This window comes from Carassius carassius, chromosome 34, assembly GCF_963082965.1.
Source record: "Carassius carassius chromosome 34, fCarCar2.1, whole genome shotgun sequence".
In the NCBI taxonomy this organism is placed as follows: domain Eukaryota; kingdom Metazoa; phylum Chordata; class Actinopteri; order Cypriniformes; family Cyprinidae; genus Carassius; species Carassius carassius.
Window position 1 is genome coordinate 6,495,570 of NC_081788.1, and position 18,981 is coordinate 6,514,550.

At 36.9% G+C, this 18,981-nt stretch overlaps 1 protein-coding gene across 3 annotated transcripts; it reads right to left on the bottom strand.

The window, feature by feature from the left end:
- Positions 1-771: 771 nt before the first annotated feature.
- Positions 772-16,644, bottom strand: LOC132115388 (rho-related BTB domain-containing protein 2-like). Of its 3 annotated transcripts, none has more exons than XM_059523836.1 (10): positions 16,302-16,644; positions 11,752-11,953; positions 11,470-11,573; positions 10,304-10,489; positions 7,587-8,533; positions 5,667-5,785; positions 4,433-4,583; positions 3,580-3,668; positions 2,100-2,205; positions 772-1,887 (listed from the first exon to the last, which is right to left on the bottom strand). In XM_059523836.1, the coding sequence occupies exons 1-10, from the start codon at positions 16,361-16,363 to the stop codon at positions 1,679-1,681; spliced, it is 2,175 nt and encodes a 724-aa protein (XP_059379819.1). In that variant the 5' UTR covers positions 16,364-16,644; the 3' UTR covers positions 772-1,678. The 3 variants fall into 3 exon arrangements, with proteins under 3 accessions (XP_059379819.1, XP_059379820.1, XP_059379821.1); XM_059523837.1 differs by lacking the exon at positions 16,302-16,644 and adding an exon at positions 15,310-15,561; XM_059523838.1 differs by lacking the exon at positions 16,302-16,644 and adding an exon at positions 13,602-13,672.
- Between the last annotated feature and the right edge of the window lie 2,337 nt (positions 16,645-18,981).

The following is an 18,981-nucleotide window of genomic DNA, read 5'->3' on the forward strand; positions in this document are numbered from 1 at the left end:
GAATAACACAGAAAATACACTACTGTTCAAATGTTTGGGCTTGTTTAGTTTTATTTTTGCCACCAAGGCTGCATTTATTTAAGACTGCAGTAAGAAAAATCTGAAATATTAAAATGTTAAATAACTGTATTCTGTCGATATATTTAAAAAAAATGTAATTTATTCCTGTGATTCAAAGTATTTTCAGCATTATGACTCCAGTCTTCAATGTCACATGATCCTTCAGAAATTTTTCTTATATGCTGACTTGCTGCTCGAGAAACATTTCTTATTATTAGCGTAAATAACTTTTGTACAGCTTATACATTTTTGGAAACAGTTTTTTTAATTTATTTTATGGAAGTTCAGCATGAACAGCATTTATTTAAAACAGAAATCTTTTGGAACATTATAAATGTATTTTACTGTCAATTTTGATTAATTTAATGCATCCTTGCTAATTCAAAATATTAATTTCTTTGGGGGGGGGGTGAAGAATGTGAAGAAATCTAAAGTTCATTATTGAAGAACTTGTATGAGCAATTCATAGAAAATTCTTCTTCTTGTGATGATTTAACTTTTCTAGATGGATGAGCTTCTGGTTTGGAATTGTAGTGTATGAAAAAATTCTGTCTGTCTGTCTGTCTATCTATCTATCTATTTATTTTGTATCTCATATTGTAAGATTTACTGCTGCAACATCATCATGAATATTTGCCTCCATCCAATTAATATCCAATGCCCAGAACCAAGTCCCTGCTCTACTTTTATTTTTTATTTTAATTTTTTTATAATCCATTTCACTCAGATATGTGTCTCAATACAGAAGAAAATATCTGTTGCTACTTCACTGCAACTTTAAGTCGTGTACTTTTTCTGTACAGTGTGCATTTTTTTCCTGTTTATTTCCTGGCCCTGTCTATTTCCATTGTAAATACCTTAAAGTACCAACAATTATCATTTACTGTGTTAATCAACATTATGTCAGATGTTATCAATGGAGCTTAACTCACACTGAACCTGCAACATGGCTATGGACTGATCCAGTTCTGTGGAGTCATGTCGACATGCGGCCCTCTACCAACCGCCAACCTTTAAATGCCACATTAATAAAGATGTTGACATCTGGACACCATTTGAATGTTGAGAATGTCGGTCTGTTAAAATGGTTTGATTGTAGATACCAAAACAATGAGGAATTCATGTTTGCTGGTTGCTCTAAAACGTCCCTGTGTTCTCTTCCTCTAGAGCTGAAAAGCACTTATTAACATTTCTAGTTATGAATATGTGCAGTCCTGCCATGTATTTTTCTATACAGATGAAGATATGGTTATGTTTGGGGAACCGATGCTGAGTGAAGATTGTCTTTAATAAAGCAAATTGAGCAAGCAGTCTACCACCGCAGGAAATGATGTCACAGGAGGACGTCAAAGCTGATGTGATTTGATGAAATATCCAACCAGTAAAGTAGAAAGACTCAACAATGTGCTTTTAGTCAAAGCCTTGTGTTTCCTTTATGTTCTCCATCCGGTTTCATTTTTGCTTGTTCTTCAGCAGCTAAAAGCAGGGCTTGAGCATTTTGCTTAACAGAAAGTGTGAACGGGTAATCTTATAGAGTTGAAAAAGGCTATCATTCCTTGTTGTGTGTTTATATCCCACATTTAGGGTTGTTTGGTGGGTCGTGCATCCTGAGAGCCAATCAGATGACTGCAGAGGAACCAGGAGAAGACGGAGAATTGGAGGAAGGAGAAGAGGGTAGATTCCAGAAGAGCCACTTGCGTTTACACTGACGCTTTTGGTACAGGTAATCTTCCTTCTCACGCTCCTTGCGCGCCCGCTGATAGTGATCTTCTTCCTTCAGATACCACACTGGAGGCCAGCGATGTTTCTCAAAGTGCTCCAGGTTTCCTGTGGGACAGAATGAGACCATGACACTAGCTTAATGCAGAAATCATTTCAATACTGAGATAACTATTAGGTTAAAATTCACTTTTTTCAAGAGTGACAAAAATAAATAAATAATAATAATAATCAAGTTAATCAGTTTTATAGACTGTCATGTTTCAATATTAATTTTGAAGAGTTATACTGATCTGACGGCTGACGGCAAATCATATTACCTGTAGATTTGGCCTTCATGTCACGAGGGAATTTGCGACAGACTCTGTTGTAGTTGGTGCAGATGTGATGGAGGCACCAGTCAGTCAGCTGATGAGCACAGTGGAACTAATGGGAACAATCACACAGATGAAAACACTGTAGAGAAATCAGACATTTTGAGATACTTCCCCTCCTGGACCCTGAAACAACTAGTCTATTTGGTTCTTAATCACTCCTAAAACTTAGATTGTATATTCATGTTACATTGTCTACTTACACACTGTCAATTCACCTTTTAGTTCTTAGGGTTAGGGTTAAGGTTAGGGTAAGTTAGTTCATTTTTTTTTTTTTTATCAAATATCACATTTTTAAACCGTCTCTCTCTCGTTATTAAGTAAGCCTGCCACTGATGCAAAATAAACTCCTTTATGTTATATTTTGAAATGTGTCTGGTTGAATGTACGTTATCCCATACAAAAGCTACAGATGTTTTCTCCTGTTTTCAGTCAGCATTTGCAAGTTACACAGAATCAGAGCAAACCTGTTGACTTTGTGCACTCAGTGTTAGATGTCGTGAATCCCATATTTCTTAAGTTCTGTCGATGTGTGACAGTAGTTGTGCCAAACTTTATATATCCGCAGGACTGGATAAACTTATTGACAGGATCCACCTTATTTTGCAATGCGGAAGTAAATACGATGACGTACTTTCTTATAACGTGTTCTGCTAACCGGTAGGTAAGGAGTGATGTGACGGGAGCACACACAGAACACTATTGTGGAAGTCGTGGCCTAATGGTGTGTGCACTTCGGATGGGTTAAATGCAGAACACGAATTCTGAGTATGGGTCATCATACTTGGCTGAATATTTACCACACCCGCGGTGTATAACACAATGGGAGGTTGAAAAGAAGAAGTGGCCTGCCATAACTTATAAATTAACAATTTTAATTATTTTGTTTTGTTGCTCGGAGCAGACAGGTCTATTGAGGTCAATAATAACAGTCTAGTTTGGCTTGTTTTAGCTAGTTTACGAATGCATGCTCACCATAGTCCTGTGCAGTGGTACTGGCATGTGATTTTTATTTGTTATTTTTTTAAATGGGGATGAAATGCTTAAAGCATAGCAGGCACACACTGGTCAAGTGAAAGATTATATATATATATATATATATATATATATATATATATATATATATATATATAAATATATATATATATATAATAACTAAGCTCCATTTGGATAATTAAAAAAAAATCCTGCCATTTCATGTTTCTTTCGTAATATTTGTACAGTAGTAGTATCGAGATATTTTAGTCAAATATTGTATGTAGTCAAACTTTTGGTATCATGACAAGAATAATAGCTACTACCACAGGATAATGTGAAAGGTTTGCTTTGTTATGCTTTACAAACAATCATCTTTGGAGACGCAAAGAGGATAGGATTTAATTTGACATGGGTGCATTCTCATTCTGTCTGTCAATGGTACGTTTACCTGGGCCATGTCCAGATAGAGCAGAACATCTCCATCTATATCAGCTCCTATCATGGCAGCTTCGGTCAGTACCTTCACAGTGTACAGCTCTAGGACAGACACACAACACTCATAAAAACAACTGAATATGTTTGCATCCTTTGTTAATAAATGACTCGTTAACATTTTACAAAAAGATTCTATTTTTTTACATTAGAGAAATACCCCATGTTGTGAAAATTAAATATTTAAATGTTCTTTGCTTGTCTGTCTGGTGTTTTAATGTTTAAAGACAAACCATGTGCAAATGCATCAGTCATCACCATCAGTCAACTGTATTTTCTCTTTGCAATGTACCAAAAATGTCACTACTGTCACAAACATGTAAGCTAAAGAGTGGTATGACGTCAGAATCTTTATGAGTAAAGCCTGTGGTAAACATAACTTGACAAAATGTGATGTTTGGTTCTACAACATAAATTGCACAAACTGACATCCCAAACTGTCATATCAAGTTTTAAAAAAACTTTTTTGAAAGACTTCTGATATTGTCTGGCAAATGTACATGCATATATGTTACAGATAGGCCATAGAGAAGAGCCAGTCCATGACCGAATTGGCTTCATATCATGCCTAAAAGCTCTCTTTAAACATGAAAGGAATCTCTTTAATTTGTAGTCTGAAGAGACTTGCATTATATTTCAGTACAAAAGGACGCAGTGTTATAGTCACTGTCTCACTCTTCAGTGTTTAGTTCACTCTTCAACACTAGATAAAGGGCTAAATTTACACAGGATTTGGTTGCCTGCGGAGATCAGGCTGTTATGTGCACCATCATCTCAAAAACAATGTGTGTGCAGGTTTGTTTGTGTACCTGTCAGCGCTACCAGGTGAGGCAGACAAAGACGGTTTGCAAGTACAATGAGTTCCATGGCATCCAGATCTGAGCGAGAGCAGAAGCAGCCAGTATAGAGATACTCCAGCACAGCACGCATGCAGCTCCGCGTAGTGTTTGGAAATGGCACCTGAAAAAACACAGCAACAATCTCAAAACAGGGAATGCGAACTCAGTTTTACATTACCATGCAAGAGCAGTATGATTAGAATCTGCTGTGTTCATTAGTAAAGTCCAACTTTGAGAATTCTGTAGATAATTTATGTCAACATTTTGACATACTGTACAATGGGAGTCCAAAAGGATTTCATTAGCACTCTATCTTTTCAATGTCTAAAAATCAAGTTTGTATAAAACCTCATGTTTACATTCTTCAACACGATCCAATGGAAGCAAAACCATCTGACCACAACATGATCAATTGCACAGATATTTGGGCCTCATATATGTTGGGAATACTAATTTAATTTAATTTATTGATTTCTCATACTTGGTAAGCTTATTTATTTTTTGGGATTACTACATGCAGCTTTAGAAATGAAGGGTTGAAACTAGATCAATCCAGATGTTAAGAGGAATACTCTGTTTGTCTCTTAAAAATACTTGGTTAATTCAAAAAAAAGAAAAGGTCAATAGACTGTTCAACACAGTCTGTGTTATTTTAGTATTACTGAGATACTATTATAGTTTTTCATATTTTGACTTAATATTTTCATTTTGATTAGTTTTTATTAATTTTATTTTGTGTTTTTAATGTATTTTATTTTTTTGTCTGTTTAGTTTTTATTAAGTCTTATTTGAGTTTTAGTTTTAGTTATTTTAGTGTCATTTCAGTATCAAGGTAAAGCTCAAATAAAATAAGTTTAAGGGTTCATTTTATTTTATTTTAATTTTAATTATTTTTTTTTTAAATGTGAGATGAGTTGTTGTTTTAGTTTTACTTAACTATAATAACCATGGTTCAATATCACTTAAATGTCCCATCATCACTTCTTGCTCTAGATACTACAAAATTAAATTGCCCACTTAGTGATTTGCCTCCTTCCCTCTTTACAATTTCCAATACATATAAATCCAGGTTCCTATCAAAAACTATAGTAATTAATGACAAACTATGATATTGTACACAGTGTTACCATTATAATATACAGCACTTAATCTTTAATCTTTTTCCCAATGGTACTGGTTTAGATGACATGTGAGTGCACTGTACCTCTTTTGTACAGCTCTCCACAAATGGTCCACCAAACATGGCTGCCATCCAATCACAGCTTGAGATGAGCAGTGGTTTATGGGCCATAATGGTGCCATCATCCAATCTGAACACCACATCTGCATTAAAGAACAGACAAACGTTTAGCTTTTCAAATCTCTGTTATAATGATATATCAATCTCACATAAACATTTTCCACTCTCTGGTAAATCAGCATACATCATGATTCCGACACTGAAATGAAGTTGACAGTATTTACTATAATATTTTAATCTTGTTAGATCTGAAACTGACACAAGGGCAACTAACACTTTTGTTATGTGGACATGACACAATCTCAAATTCAGACAATATCATCTTGACAACTTAAAGCCACTTTATGACACCCTCAATATTACATTCCACTAAAGCTCAATCATATTGCTAGAGTGAAGGATAAATAAATAGAAATGCTCAGTGTTTATGTTTGGAGAGGGAAAAGCTCGGTCAGCATTGTAAGACAGCTTGATGTCCTCCAAACCCTGAGAGTGCTGAAAAACACGATACACCCGCACTGGTTCTCACTACCAGAAGAGCACTGATTATGAAACTGAAATCCAGCTGCCAAAATATGGGGGCTTGTTTTCCTCTCTGAGGGTGAATATTTGAGCTGAAGTAGGAGGAAAATAGCTTGAAGGGACATTCTGCTTGAGAGCATCTCACATTTGAGAAAAATTTTCTTTGGTTATAAATAATGCTGGGCGACCTTCCGCTAGGATGTACTCTGTACACCCAGCATGTGCAAATACCCAAAACCCAGAAGTCTGCTTTTCAGAATACAGCTGACAGGATTATTCTACACAACACAGAAAGGTTGTGGTGACAAATAGGGACATTTACTGGAAAAAGGGCAAAAGGACAGCAAGATTAGTCCCATCAGATGTCTGAATGCTAGGCACAGTTAGTGTAACTGACAGAAATACAACAAATAAGTTCAGTTCGCACAATTCCAAGTTGGGTTCAAACCAACATCACGGGATTGGGAGGTGGGCATGCTAATAAGGACGGTAAAGACTTAAGCTCCTAGCTTTAGTTGCTAGTGCAACTCTGGACGCCAGTGGAGTGAGGTTTATTCACACAGCTCTTACTAGTTGACCTCCGTTACATTTACCCCGTAAACTAAACTTCACTCCCACAAGGGTCATGGCACCAGTATAACCCTTCCAGTTCTACTCACACCACTCCAAGTGGAATTCGATCAGACGAATCAGATTGAATATTCATTATATATTTGTGATCATTTTGCTGCATCTTGAATAATGTGAAATTTTCATGCACAATTAGGTTTCCTAAAGTATTTGATTCTTTTTTTGACAAATCACTTCAAACTATCATTTTCATTGACTTAATTCAAAACCTTGCTTCAATTTTCAAAATTTCAAAATCAAAATTTCTGTGTGGCATTGCTTTAAATTTTTACTCCAATTTTTCATATACAGAAGGTTTTAGAGAAGAGGTGTCATTTTGCTGCATATAATTGAAAATTATTAAACATTTTAATTATATCACTGAAGAAACACTATCTAGAAAAACTGTGTGAAAGCGTGCCATCTTACTAGATTTTTTATGTATTTGACTTCTTTTTTTTATGTAACATTTTGAATGGCAACATTTTGTTTTGATATTCTGAATAGGTGTTTGGTTGAAATAATGGCCTCTAAGCTTTCCACCAATTTCAGAGAAATTCCATTTGTTCAACAGTCCTGAAATGTACTCTTAAAAACAGTTAATTTCATGTAAAAGTGGTCATGGAAAACTAGATAAAACCCCTAGTCCATCTCATTAATCAACTAGTTGCTTTGTGGTTGACTTGACTATAATGCTGGCCCATCCCTATTAACTAGTGTACCAGGCAAACATACAGTTCACATGCCTCTCACCAGAGAAGGTCCCTTTGGTCAAACATTCTTTCACTCGATTGGTGCGTCTCACGTAAAATGCCTTGGTGATCTCCTGATTCATGAAGGCCTCGTCGTTCAGGATGTTAGCCACCATCATACGCAGGTCAAACACTTCCAGCAGCTCTGCAATGTGGGCAACCTGCATTAGCTCCTTCTCCTTCTCGTCTAGTTTACCTGTATACAGGTACCGCAACACAGATCGGAATGGACCGGGCTGCATTGAAGGGTCCATGTGCACAACAGTCATTTTTCTAAGGTTGATGGTGATGGGGTCATCCACCATTTCTTCTTGGATGCTAATAAAAGCACGACTCAAGGCAGGGAGCAGACGACCGCGACCATCACCTTTTAGAGTTCCATCACTGGTACAGGCACGCAAGTTTGCTCTATCTCCATCGTCGCTACTTTCACAAACGTCAAAACTAGCTGCGCGCATCAGCAAATCGTGGCCAGAAAGCGGTGGCCCTCGGGGTTGTTCTCTCTCCTGTCCGGTCTCCTTAGGAACCCGAGGTTCAGTCAAGAAGAGGTCGTAGAACTTGGAGGAAGATGTGGCAAGGTAGATGCGGTGAGCGAAGATCCTCTGGTGTTCCTGGAGGACTAAGATGACGTCGGCGCAGAGTGGGTCCTCCAACAGGCGGCTAGGGTGCTCTTCTATGTTACTGGGAGGGGCGGGAATGGTGATAATTGGTGGAGGGGGCTTAGGGGGAAGGAAGGGGGCTTGGAGAAGTGGCCTTTGAACATTTCGTAAATGCGACTTCCAGAACTGCAGATGACGACGAGAAATGAGGGCTGCACGGATAGCATTGTCGAAAACGTCCTTAACACCGAACTGAGCAACTATGCTGGTCTCATAATAAGGGACACCTAGATCTTTAGCCACCTCGTGGCCTTTCTCTGGCGCCAATATCTCATTGGATTTAATGGGTCTGAAACAAAAACAAACAAAAAACAACATGATACTAAAGAATCAGCTTTCCCAAAAATGACAATTCAGTCATCATTTACTCACCCTCATGTCATTACAAACCTGCATGATTGCTTTCTTTTGTGGAAAACCAAAAGACTTACTCTTTACCATACAACGAAAGTGAATTGGCATAGGCCAGGGGTGTCCATTCCTGCTCCTGAAAAGTCAACATCTTGCAGAGTTAAGCTACAACAAGCTTCAATAAAACCTGTCTGGAAGTTTCTAATTTTTGCATCCAAAAGCTGAATAATGCAGCCTGCTCATTCTGAGATAGAAATTCAATGTCAGAATCCTAATTATCTGTCTGTCTACCGAGTAGGCATTGCTCACAACAATGTTAATGTTGTAACAACATGTAATGTAACAACGTTATGTTATATCTAAAGTTTTTCTTTTAGTTGACAACGTGTGTAAACATACATACATATATATATGTATATATATATATATATATATATATATATATATATATATACACCTGTATTATATATACACACACACCAAAAAAAAGCATTCAAGGTCAAGCAGAGCAAACTGAAAAAATACAGACGCATATGTTTTATATTGTTTCACATGTTAATGTTGAGAAAAACAATAACATCCACATGCTCGGGTGAAAGTAGGCTCCTCAGTCTGATAAGAATGTGTGCAGACACAGATGTTCCAGAGACACAAAGATAACGGTGTGCTAAGCACCGTTTCTTACAGCGCTTTGTGTTTTCTGTTTTTAAACTCTCCCTCAAGAAAATTTAAAGGAAGCATATGTCTCTAGATAATTTGGCTATCATACATGCTTTTTTCTCAGCTCACTCGAGGTTCATCTACACTTGTCTGCATGAATACAGTGATGGACAGCTGTCTTTACTCAGTCAACTGGTGTTCTTGTCATTTCTCATTGTGGTGGTAATATTATGATAACTCAATTTCACTGATCAAAAGTAACTCCAAACAGTAGCCCTGCATGCAGTCGCAGGATTGGAGACCCCTGGCATAGGTGTTGGCAAGCTTCAAATATTACAAGATAGCACTGTTAAAATAGCAAAATAATCATTCCTTACTCATTCTCATGCACCACATAAGTTATATAATAGTAGTTTCATGAGGAACAGACTATAATATTAGTCAATAATGCCTGAAAATCCTCCTCCACCACTGCTCGAAAAATTATATTCACGTGTTATTTATATGACATGTCAAGATACAATGCAAAAGTTGAGGGTACAACATGAGTGCAAGTATATAATGACAGAATTAAAGAAGTAAACTACTCTTTTAAAATACTGTTGTAGGTAGCCTAGACAGTAAAATTTATGTTTAAAACAGTGTTTCCCAACCCAGATCCTTAAGGCACCCCAACACATTAGGTGTTTTGGACTGTGTGTGCAGACCGATCGCTGTATTACGTCAAAGTACCACTAAAGTGATTAGAAAGCATAAGGAGCCATCTGCTCTCAATAGCTCTCACGGTACTTTGATGTCATACAACAATCGGTCTACATCTATTTTCAATCTCCTTCTAATCAAACCCACCTGAATCCACTTATTAGCTCAATAGCACAGACTCCAGGACCGGAAACAGATGAGTCAGATAAGGGAAACATCCAGGATGTGTACTGTTGGAGTTCCTCAAGGAACAGTATTGGGAAACAATGGTTTGCAACATACAACTGTTGCATTTCTAGCATTAATGGCTTCCAATAGTTGCGTTTGCTGTGGTAATTTACAGTACCTGGCCAGTGGGCGTCGAGCTCTGTTTACTGCCTCCAGGTCAGCGTACCGCAGGTCTAGCTGGCAGCCCACAAGGATAACAGGAGCTCTGGGACAGAAATGCTTGATCTCAGGGTACCACATTGTCCTCACATGGTGGAGTGAGTTCGGGTTTGCAATGGAGAAACACAACACCACCACATCAGACCTGTTAAGAAACCAGACACAACTCATTAACTGGTTAAAACAGTTTGTTTGGTAACCATTTTAAGGTCACCTTTGACTTCGGCACAATTTTAGCTTATCAGTGAGAGCAAAGTTTAATCTGATACAGTTCTGTGGAATTTGACATGTTTGCAGAAAAAAATTAGTATCTTAATGGAGGTACTGTTGTAAAAAGCTCAAAAACATTTCATTAAAAAAAAATAAGTTTTATATATATATATATATATATATATATATATTTATTCCACATGTTTTGACCAGTATTTACACATCATCATGTTTTTCATTACTATTAGAGGTGTAGATACTTTCACTACAGAGCACCGCACGTGACATTCAAGAAAAAATAAATAAATTGTGCGCACGATTTACTTTGTTCCCTCCATGTACTAAAACGTGCATATGATTACCATTTTGTTCGCTCGATTTGGTAAATCGTGTGCACAATTTACTAATTTGTTCTCTCGATTTATAAATCGTGTACACGATTTAGCAAATTGAGGTAACGAATTAGTAAATCGCGCGGACAATTTATAAATCGAGGGAACTAAATAGTAAACAGCGCGCATGATTTAGCCTACTTTTTTTTCTGCATGCCATGTGTGGGGCTCCGTACTTCAAAAACCTTCACGAAATTTTGAAAGTATATGAAGAAAAGGATCACATTAAAAATGAAGAGGAATTAAACATGGCAGTTGTGTGCGACCGATGGTTAAGTAGAGAGGTTTTGATAAAAGGGATTGAGTTACTAATAATCAACATTTAGCCTGGTAAACATATATATATTTATAATTGTATGCAATTGTTTGACGAGATAGTATATCCCAAAACTTGCCTACTCTTCTACTACACACTCAAAATTGTGTAGTTTTTCTTCACCAAAAGAATACATAATTTAAAGACTTAGGCAAATTGGGACGCAGCATAAATCTAGTGTGAAGAATAGAGGTAATCCCAATTCACCTGCCATACGCAAATCTGCGATCCTTGTGATGGTCACCAAAAGTGTCCCAGAGACGTAAGGACACGCTGACATCATCCACCACATCTCTGGACCTTTCTAGAACCTGGCCGGAGAGACATAACCTATCACATGCATGGAGATTTACCCAAGAAACTACATATAACAGATTGTTTTTCTCATTTTATCAGACTATAAATCAGGGATATTGTAGAAAGTGGCATCCATCACGTGTTTCATATACTTTTTTTAAGAATAACAATATGAAAGTAGGCTTTCCTCACCTCCTGGCAGACTCTGTACTGATCTATTGCCCAGACAGTGGGCACATGTGTGGCAAGTAGCTGGTACTGTGTTAGCGTCGCATTACAGGCCCGGGCACAGATAAGCCGGGTCTTTCCAACAGCGTTGTCTCCAACCACCACACACTTGATAGTCTCGACATTTGGCCTCTCATAATCCATGTCAGAATCCATAAAATGATGCCTTATACACACACACACAAATAATAATTAAATATAATATGTTAAAATATTTAAAGCTAAATAATATATTTAAAAATATCATTTAGAAAAATGTATGAATAGAGGAAAAAAAAAAAAGATTGCCAAGAGACTATTAACAGATACACAAAGACATACAGTAGATATGTGAATATTAGTTGATTATTGTATCATTGATAAGCAGCTCAGTGATGTGATAAATATTATTTTTTTCCTTTGGTCCTTTGTGTCAATCAGTCAATCTAATAAACAAATAAATAAGTAGTTCATGGATACAATGACATTTTTATAATGATTAAATTTAAAAAATGTGTAATTTCAAAATGTAAATTTTCTTAAAAATGTCATGCTTTGAAATGTTTAAGAAATAAATGTCATAACATTTAAATATAAATATTTATTTTATAAATATATATTTAGATTTTTTTATATAATGGCATATTTTTTTTTCTCCCAAAATCAACCAAACCAGGAATACAAAAATTACATTTCTAAGAACCTGGCACATAAAAAAATCCAATCGAATGACTTCCATAAGCAAATTCTCAGTTTTTCTAATTTCTTAACTTCCTCCATTCACCCCACTTAAAGTGATCTCTTTAATTGTGGAGTTTCAAACTGACCTGATTTAGCATGTTGAGCAATCACAATGGCAACATATGAAATCAATAAAGGAACTACAGCCCTACTGGCTCTGTGTTGATGCCAGTGGCAACTAATGAGGCTTCAGAGCCTTTTAAAGTTAGCTGCCTGTGTGTTTGAGTGCACTGAAAGCTCTTGGTAAGGTACACTGGTCCCTTGAGTGGGCTTCATTTCAGTTGTGTACTAAATTATTAACTTCTGTGCAACTGAAATAAACACTTGCAGCAACACAAATAGGCACACAGTAGGTTTTCAAAAAATTCAAAAAACGTCACATAAAAGGAGTTCATTAAGGTCATTAAGTTAATGTAACCTTAAAAGTAAAAACAACATCATTCACATTCAGTAAGCCTACATTGAAATGAGTGCACAGGATATACAGACAAAATAATGGTTTGAAAAAAAATATATAGTTTAGAATGATATATGGTGAGTAAATGATGACAGAGGTTTCATTTTAAGGTAAACTACAAGTGAGTGATATTTAATTAGGCTCTAAGCTGTTACCAGCATCACCATCGCAGAGGTTTTAAAGAGGTAAAAAGCTGACGGGGTTACCAGCTGGGTGATCACAAAAACAGAGGACAAGATGCTAATGATAAATTGCAGCTGGGATGAGATGTTGCCATTGTTGTTTTTGTCCCCCTAAATTCATCTTAAACTAGGGTGCATCCCAATATGTGTATACTTATGCACTATTCTCTGCATTTTTTAGTATAAGTAGTGTGTTCAAATGTAAAAAAAAAAAAAAAAAAAAAAAATTTAAAGTATAAAAGTGCACTTTAAATGCATAATTAAACAATAAAACTGTATTGTGGAATGTTGAACACTAGTAATTACCTACTGGAGGGGGCGGAGCTATTGGACTCTGATGTTGGATAACAAAATAACCTTATATAATTCACACATTAGATGGCTGAGTACTATACTCAAAGTAGAATACTAAAGGAGTCCATCCAAAAATGAAAATGATGCCATCATTTACTCACTCTCTTGTTCTACTAAACCAGAGGTGTCAAACTCGATTCCTGGAGGGCCAGAGCCCTGCTGAGTTTAGTTCCAGTCCTGTTCCAGTACTCACACCATGCAGTTTTCAAATAAGCCTGAAGGACTTGATTAGTTTGATCAGGTGTGTTTAATTAGGATTAAATCTAAACTCTGAAGGACCATGGCCCTCCAGGAACTGAGTTTGACACCCCTTTTATAAACCAATCAGTAATAATAATAATAATAATAATATTTAGCAGTCATAGTAGTAGTTTTATATAAAATATATAAATTAAAGTGTATATATTAAATTTGATCATATTTTAAATGATTAAAAAATGATTGCTGATAAATGGGTAAAACCTATTGGTTTGAAGGATAGTGGCAAAGATTGGTATAGATTTAAAATGTAAATGAAAAATGTTCACTGTCATCCTTAATTAAGTCCTTAAATTGAGTCTTTTAATGTCATCTAATGATTCTTGTTCGAAATATGCCTGACAAGATATTTTAGTATATGAAGTAGGCCTATTGTTCAACTGAATGACAAAGGCCTAGAGGGTGTCTTCAGTAAATCATGGTAAAAAATATAAGATCAGCCCTTTCTTTCAGAACATGCTGCACAACTCCTTGTTTAAGCTCTTGTTCTGTCCAGGCTGGACTATTGCAATGCTCTCTCGGCAGGACTTCCAGCCACTTCTATCCAACCTCTACAATAAATCCAAAATGCCGCTGCAAGATTAATCTCTAATGAGCCGCATAGAATGCTTGCACACGTATGTTTATCAATTTTCACTGGCTACCAGCTGCTTACAAGATTCAAGGCATTAATCTTTGCCTGCAAATCCTCCACTGGCTCTGCATCCCTTCACCTGAATTCATTACTTCAGACTTATGTGCCCTCTAGAAGCTTGAACCAGTAAACAACGCATTATTGAAGCATCTCAAAGAGACTTTTTATAACTTTTTCATTAAATGTTCCCTCCTGGTGGAATGACCTGCCCAATCCCAGCAGCTGAGTCCATCTTCAAGAAACGACTAAAAACACATCTGTCCATCTTTATTTGACCCTCTAACGCTAGCGCTTTCTATTCTATTGTAATTCTACTTCATCCATTTTCTTCTTTTATATATATATATATATATATATATATATATATATATATATATATATATATAAAACACTAGCTTTCTAGTTTTTTTTTTTCTATTCTATATACTTGTTTTTCTTTGTGTGTATGTGTGCGTGTGTATACCTAACCAACATATATACTAACAGAGACATGTCATTTGCAATTGCACTTATATTGTTAGTTTTGATTGCTTCTATCACCCTCATTTGTAAGTCGCTTTGGATAAACTAAATAACTAAATGTAAAGGTAGGCTATATAATCAGTATGGATGCATTAGTCCATCACTCAGTGTTATTAAAACAGTTAATCATCTCGTCATTCAGTGTTAACAGATAAAGTTATCAAGTTACAATGGTACACGCTCACGTGACTGAAATAATGATTCAATCACGAGCGCATTATTCTTCAGCTTTAATGTCTTCTGTCACAATCACCGTAAAATAGTGCAGGCATAAAATAGCACAAGCATTCCAAACTCTAGATTACGTCGAATCGTCGAAGATAGACTACATTAAGAAGTATTCAAATACATACAAATAATATGAAGTTATATAACAGATAAAGGTGTATTATTACCTCGTATCTTGAAAATGGAGGTGGCTGGTATAGCGGCACAGTCTTTGGTTTCCAAGGAAACGGAATTTACTCCTCTACTACTGTATCATGAGCCCCTGTTATTAATGCAGCGTTAATCCAATAATCACAACATAAATGCAGAAAAGCGTATAATGAAGGAGCATCTTCTTAAACTCTGTCCGGTGACCGATGAAAACTGTCCTTCTCACTCAAAGTGCATCTGAATCGTTACGCCTTTCAATGGATCTATTATGAAGTAGAGTGTTACCTAATGATTTACGATAGGACTATTTGCTAGTGAAGATAGTAAGGTCAAACTTCCAAAGGGTGGTCACTTAAACAATTGTATTTGTTTATTTGAGGGGTTTTTTATTATGTACAAAATTAATTTGATTATGTGTTATTGTTAGGTTATAATTCTTAGATATTATTAAAACAGGATACTTAAAAATAATCATACTAAATGAAATATTTAAATATAAAAAAATAAAGTAATATTTAAAAAATATATATATACGTATATATATATTTAAATGTAGGCTACTGAAATAAAGAAATATGTATTTTTACCAATTAAAAATTATTTAAGTTTATTTATAAAACGTGTATGTGATGGACACATTAACGTAAACCACTGATACAAATGATACATAATAGGTTTTAGGTCGCTCGAATGATATATATGGCCTACTGAATGATCTGGTCTATCCCGTTTACAGTAGTAGCTTATGTATCTGCCATAAACGACATTTATTTCTGATAACTCTTACGAGAAAGAAAAATTGGAAAGCAGCATCGATTGGATTTTCTGAATGAAATACACTGTGTTCGTTCGCCGTCTCTTTTTTTTACAACAGGCTATTATGTAACCGCTGATGTTTCCTTGACAAATGACACTTTAAGTGTCGTCTTAATAAATAACAGCGAATAAATGTCCTCATAAAGCAGTAAGTAAACAGAGTGAAACACACACAGGCTGCGGCTGCTCTTACCGCATCACAGGGAAGTGCTGCATCGGCTCGGCCGATATGAGGAAGCGACAGAAGAAATGCATCGGATGTGGCTGGAGAATGATGAAAGCTGGAGCTAAACTTCATTTTCGGATCAGTAATGCACGGCTTGGAATCGCTGCCGCCAGTCAAACCGCTTACGAGAGAAACTGCTCTTTGTTTCTCAAACGCCATCGGATGAATCGTTGAATTTCGGCTGTGGCTGTCAGTCAGCGGGGGCCGGACAGACTGCTCTTGATTTTCCTCGGTTACCGTACGAACTGTACAACACAGGCACAGCAACACAGCTCTGGCCATTCACTGCACACATTAAGACACAGCAGTACTTCTCATTCTCTGTAGTCGCACACACACACACACACACACACACACACACTCACGTTTGTTTTTGTGAAAAGCTTTATGTGTAAATGTTTGCCGGTTCCTGCCTCCTTCTTCCCAATCTACGAACATTGTTAAATTGGTCCCCGAAACCCAGGAGGAAGGAGGGACACGCTGTCAGAGAGCCCTCGCTGCTGAGGGGAATCGGGGTGCTGAGGTAATTGGGTGCCGGTGAGACTGCCGGTGGCTGCCCAAGGCGATGGTGCTGGAGCGTTATAAGACAAGGTGGGACAAAGAGCCTGCTGGAGGAGGGGTGGCTGCCACCCAAGAGGGAGTGGAGGAGTAGGCGACATTTGCCCAGAGGGCAGAGCCTTCTGCTGTCTGCCATGTTTGGGGAGAAGCAGGGTACGAGGGAGGAGCTGCCGGCTGGCCTCAATAGTAGGAGCCATTGCTGAATCAACATCTTTGCAATGCAGATGTAACACATTTTGCAAATAAAATATGTAATTGTGGTGAAAAATAAATAAATGCAATTTGAATCTAAAACCAGCAAATCATGAGTCAGTCAATTGTTCATTCAGTGGTTTTGCTGTGGCTTTATTTGGAACAATTTGCAAAATAGAGCAAGAACAGACATATTGTGCTTAAAAAGTAAATCACTTAAAGGTGCACTGTGCAATTTTTGCCAAATGATGTTGATATTTGAAAGCACCATAACAAACACGCCCATACCCCAACAGGAACTTGCCCCTATTTTGATAACTCCATCCTACGCGTACATGAACAACCCTGGCAGCGACAATGGTGGAATCTGCTATGCCTAAGTATATTCGGCCGCAGTATGTTCAAGACAAAGCCAATACACAGAAGTTGTGTGAAAAAGCTAAATAAATGTAATTCACCTATCAAGAAGAAACAAAGCAACCTCAGTATCCAATTTCCTTCCCGCTCCTTTGGTTTCTCCACCACTGGAAAGCTGCTCCGATATCTACGTGGATACTACGTCTTGCCTGATCCTAACCCTTTTTTTAATGTTTTGTTCCTCCAAAAATTTCCTCTTTTTTATCTGCCATCTCTCACTATCTATAGTTGATCTGCTAATATCCATCCTGAGCTTTCTCTTCTCCCTGTCATTATTAGACAAACCCCTTACTGCTGATAGAGTGTGTTTTGGGACTCAACCTAACATTGTGGTTTAAAGCGTTTTTTTTTAATCATTTGGTGCACCTTTAATATTCTGTCAGAAATGGTTTTAAATCCATCTTGAAAGCATTTCAGAGGGCATTTACACCTCTTTTCACAATAAGACAACTATCTGAACAAAGAAAACACATTAGTCATCGGATGCTACATGCACTTTCACAAGTTTTTTGAACTGAAATGTGTTTTGTCAGTGTGTGTACACAACCACAATATAATGATAAAAATCCAACCAGGGTTTTTTTTTTTTTTTTTTTTTTTAATCTACTAAAATCTTTACCCCTTTCTCAAATCGAGCTGATCTCAAATGCCTGTCTATGTGACATCACAAAAGCAGGCCCCTCCAAGTCCCACAATAGTTTGATTGACAGTAGTGTTTCAGCACAGACTGGACTGCTGTCTTACCTTAGCTTACCTGTAATCAGTCCTCAATTGTTTCACCGCCGGAGCAGATGTAGACAAGAATGACTCCTAAGTGATTGAGGTGTTCTGTTGTTGGATGTAATATTGAACATAGCAGTAGTCATTTACTCCTGACATCTGAGCCGCTGAAGACGCAGTGGATTATGTTTGTTTTTGAAGGGAATGCTCCCCCGATCTACAGTACCTTAATATGTCTATGTTCGTGTAAATCATTCATGATCCAGCTTCAACAACAGAAGAAGTGATTATAAGGTTTTTTAATGAATCTTTGCAATTCGCCTTTTCTTATAATGTGCTAATTAGCTAGTTTCAAGATAAATGTGGCTAAAGTAAACAGTCCCTCAGAGAATGGCTTGGAAAGGAGGAGCGGTGTCAGCAGAGCTCATTAAATGGGTCAAATTATGCGCGATTTCAAGTTTTCCTTTCTCTTTGGAAGGTTACAAGCTGTTTGTGAATAGATAAGATCCCTAAAGTTGCAAAGACTTCATATTCTTATTTAAAAGTTAAGCATCGTCCATGCCTTCCTAAAATGCCTCATTTAAACTCCCCACATGTCTACTTCACTCTGTGGGAAGACTTGCATAACACCGCCCAAATGTTCATGCAAAGAAAGAAGGTGTAACTTTGATTCTCGCTGTAGTATTGCCGCCGCTGTTGTTCAAAAATTTTGTTCGGTCTTCCAAAAGAGGAATCAGTGGTTAAGTTTACGAACACTGTT

Coding starts and splice junctions, on each gene's coding strand:
- LOC132115388 (XM_059523836.1), bottom strand. CDS start 16,363: ATGCATTTCTTCTGTCGCTTCCTCATATCGGCCGAGCCGATGCAGCAC. Junction 8,534..10,303: donor GCTCGACGCCCACTGGCCAG/GTACTGTAAATT, acceptor TTTTTGTTTCAG/ACCCATTAAATCCAATGAGA. Junction 5,786..7,586: donor GACCAAAGGGACCTTCTCTG/GTGAGAGGCATG, acceptor TCTTTAATGCAG/ATGTGGTGTTCAGATTGGAT.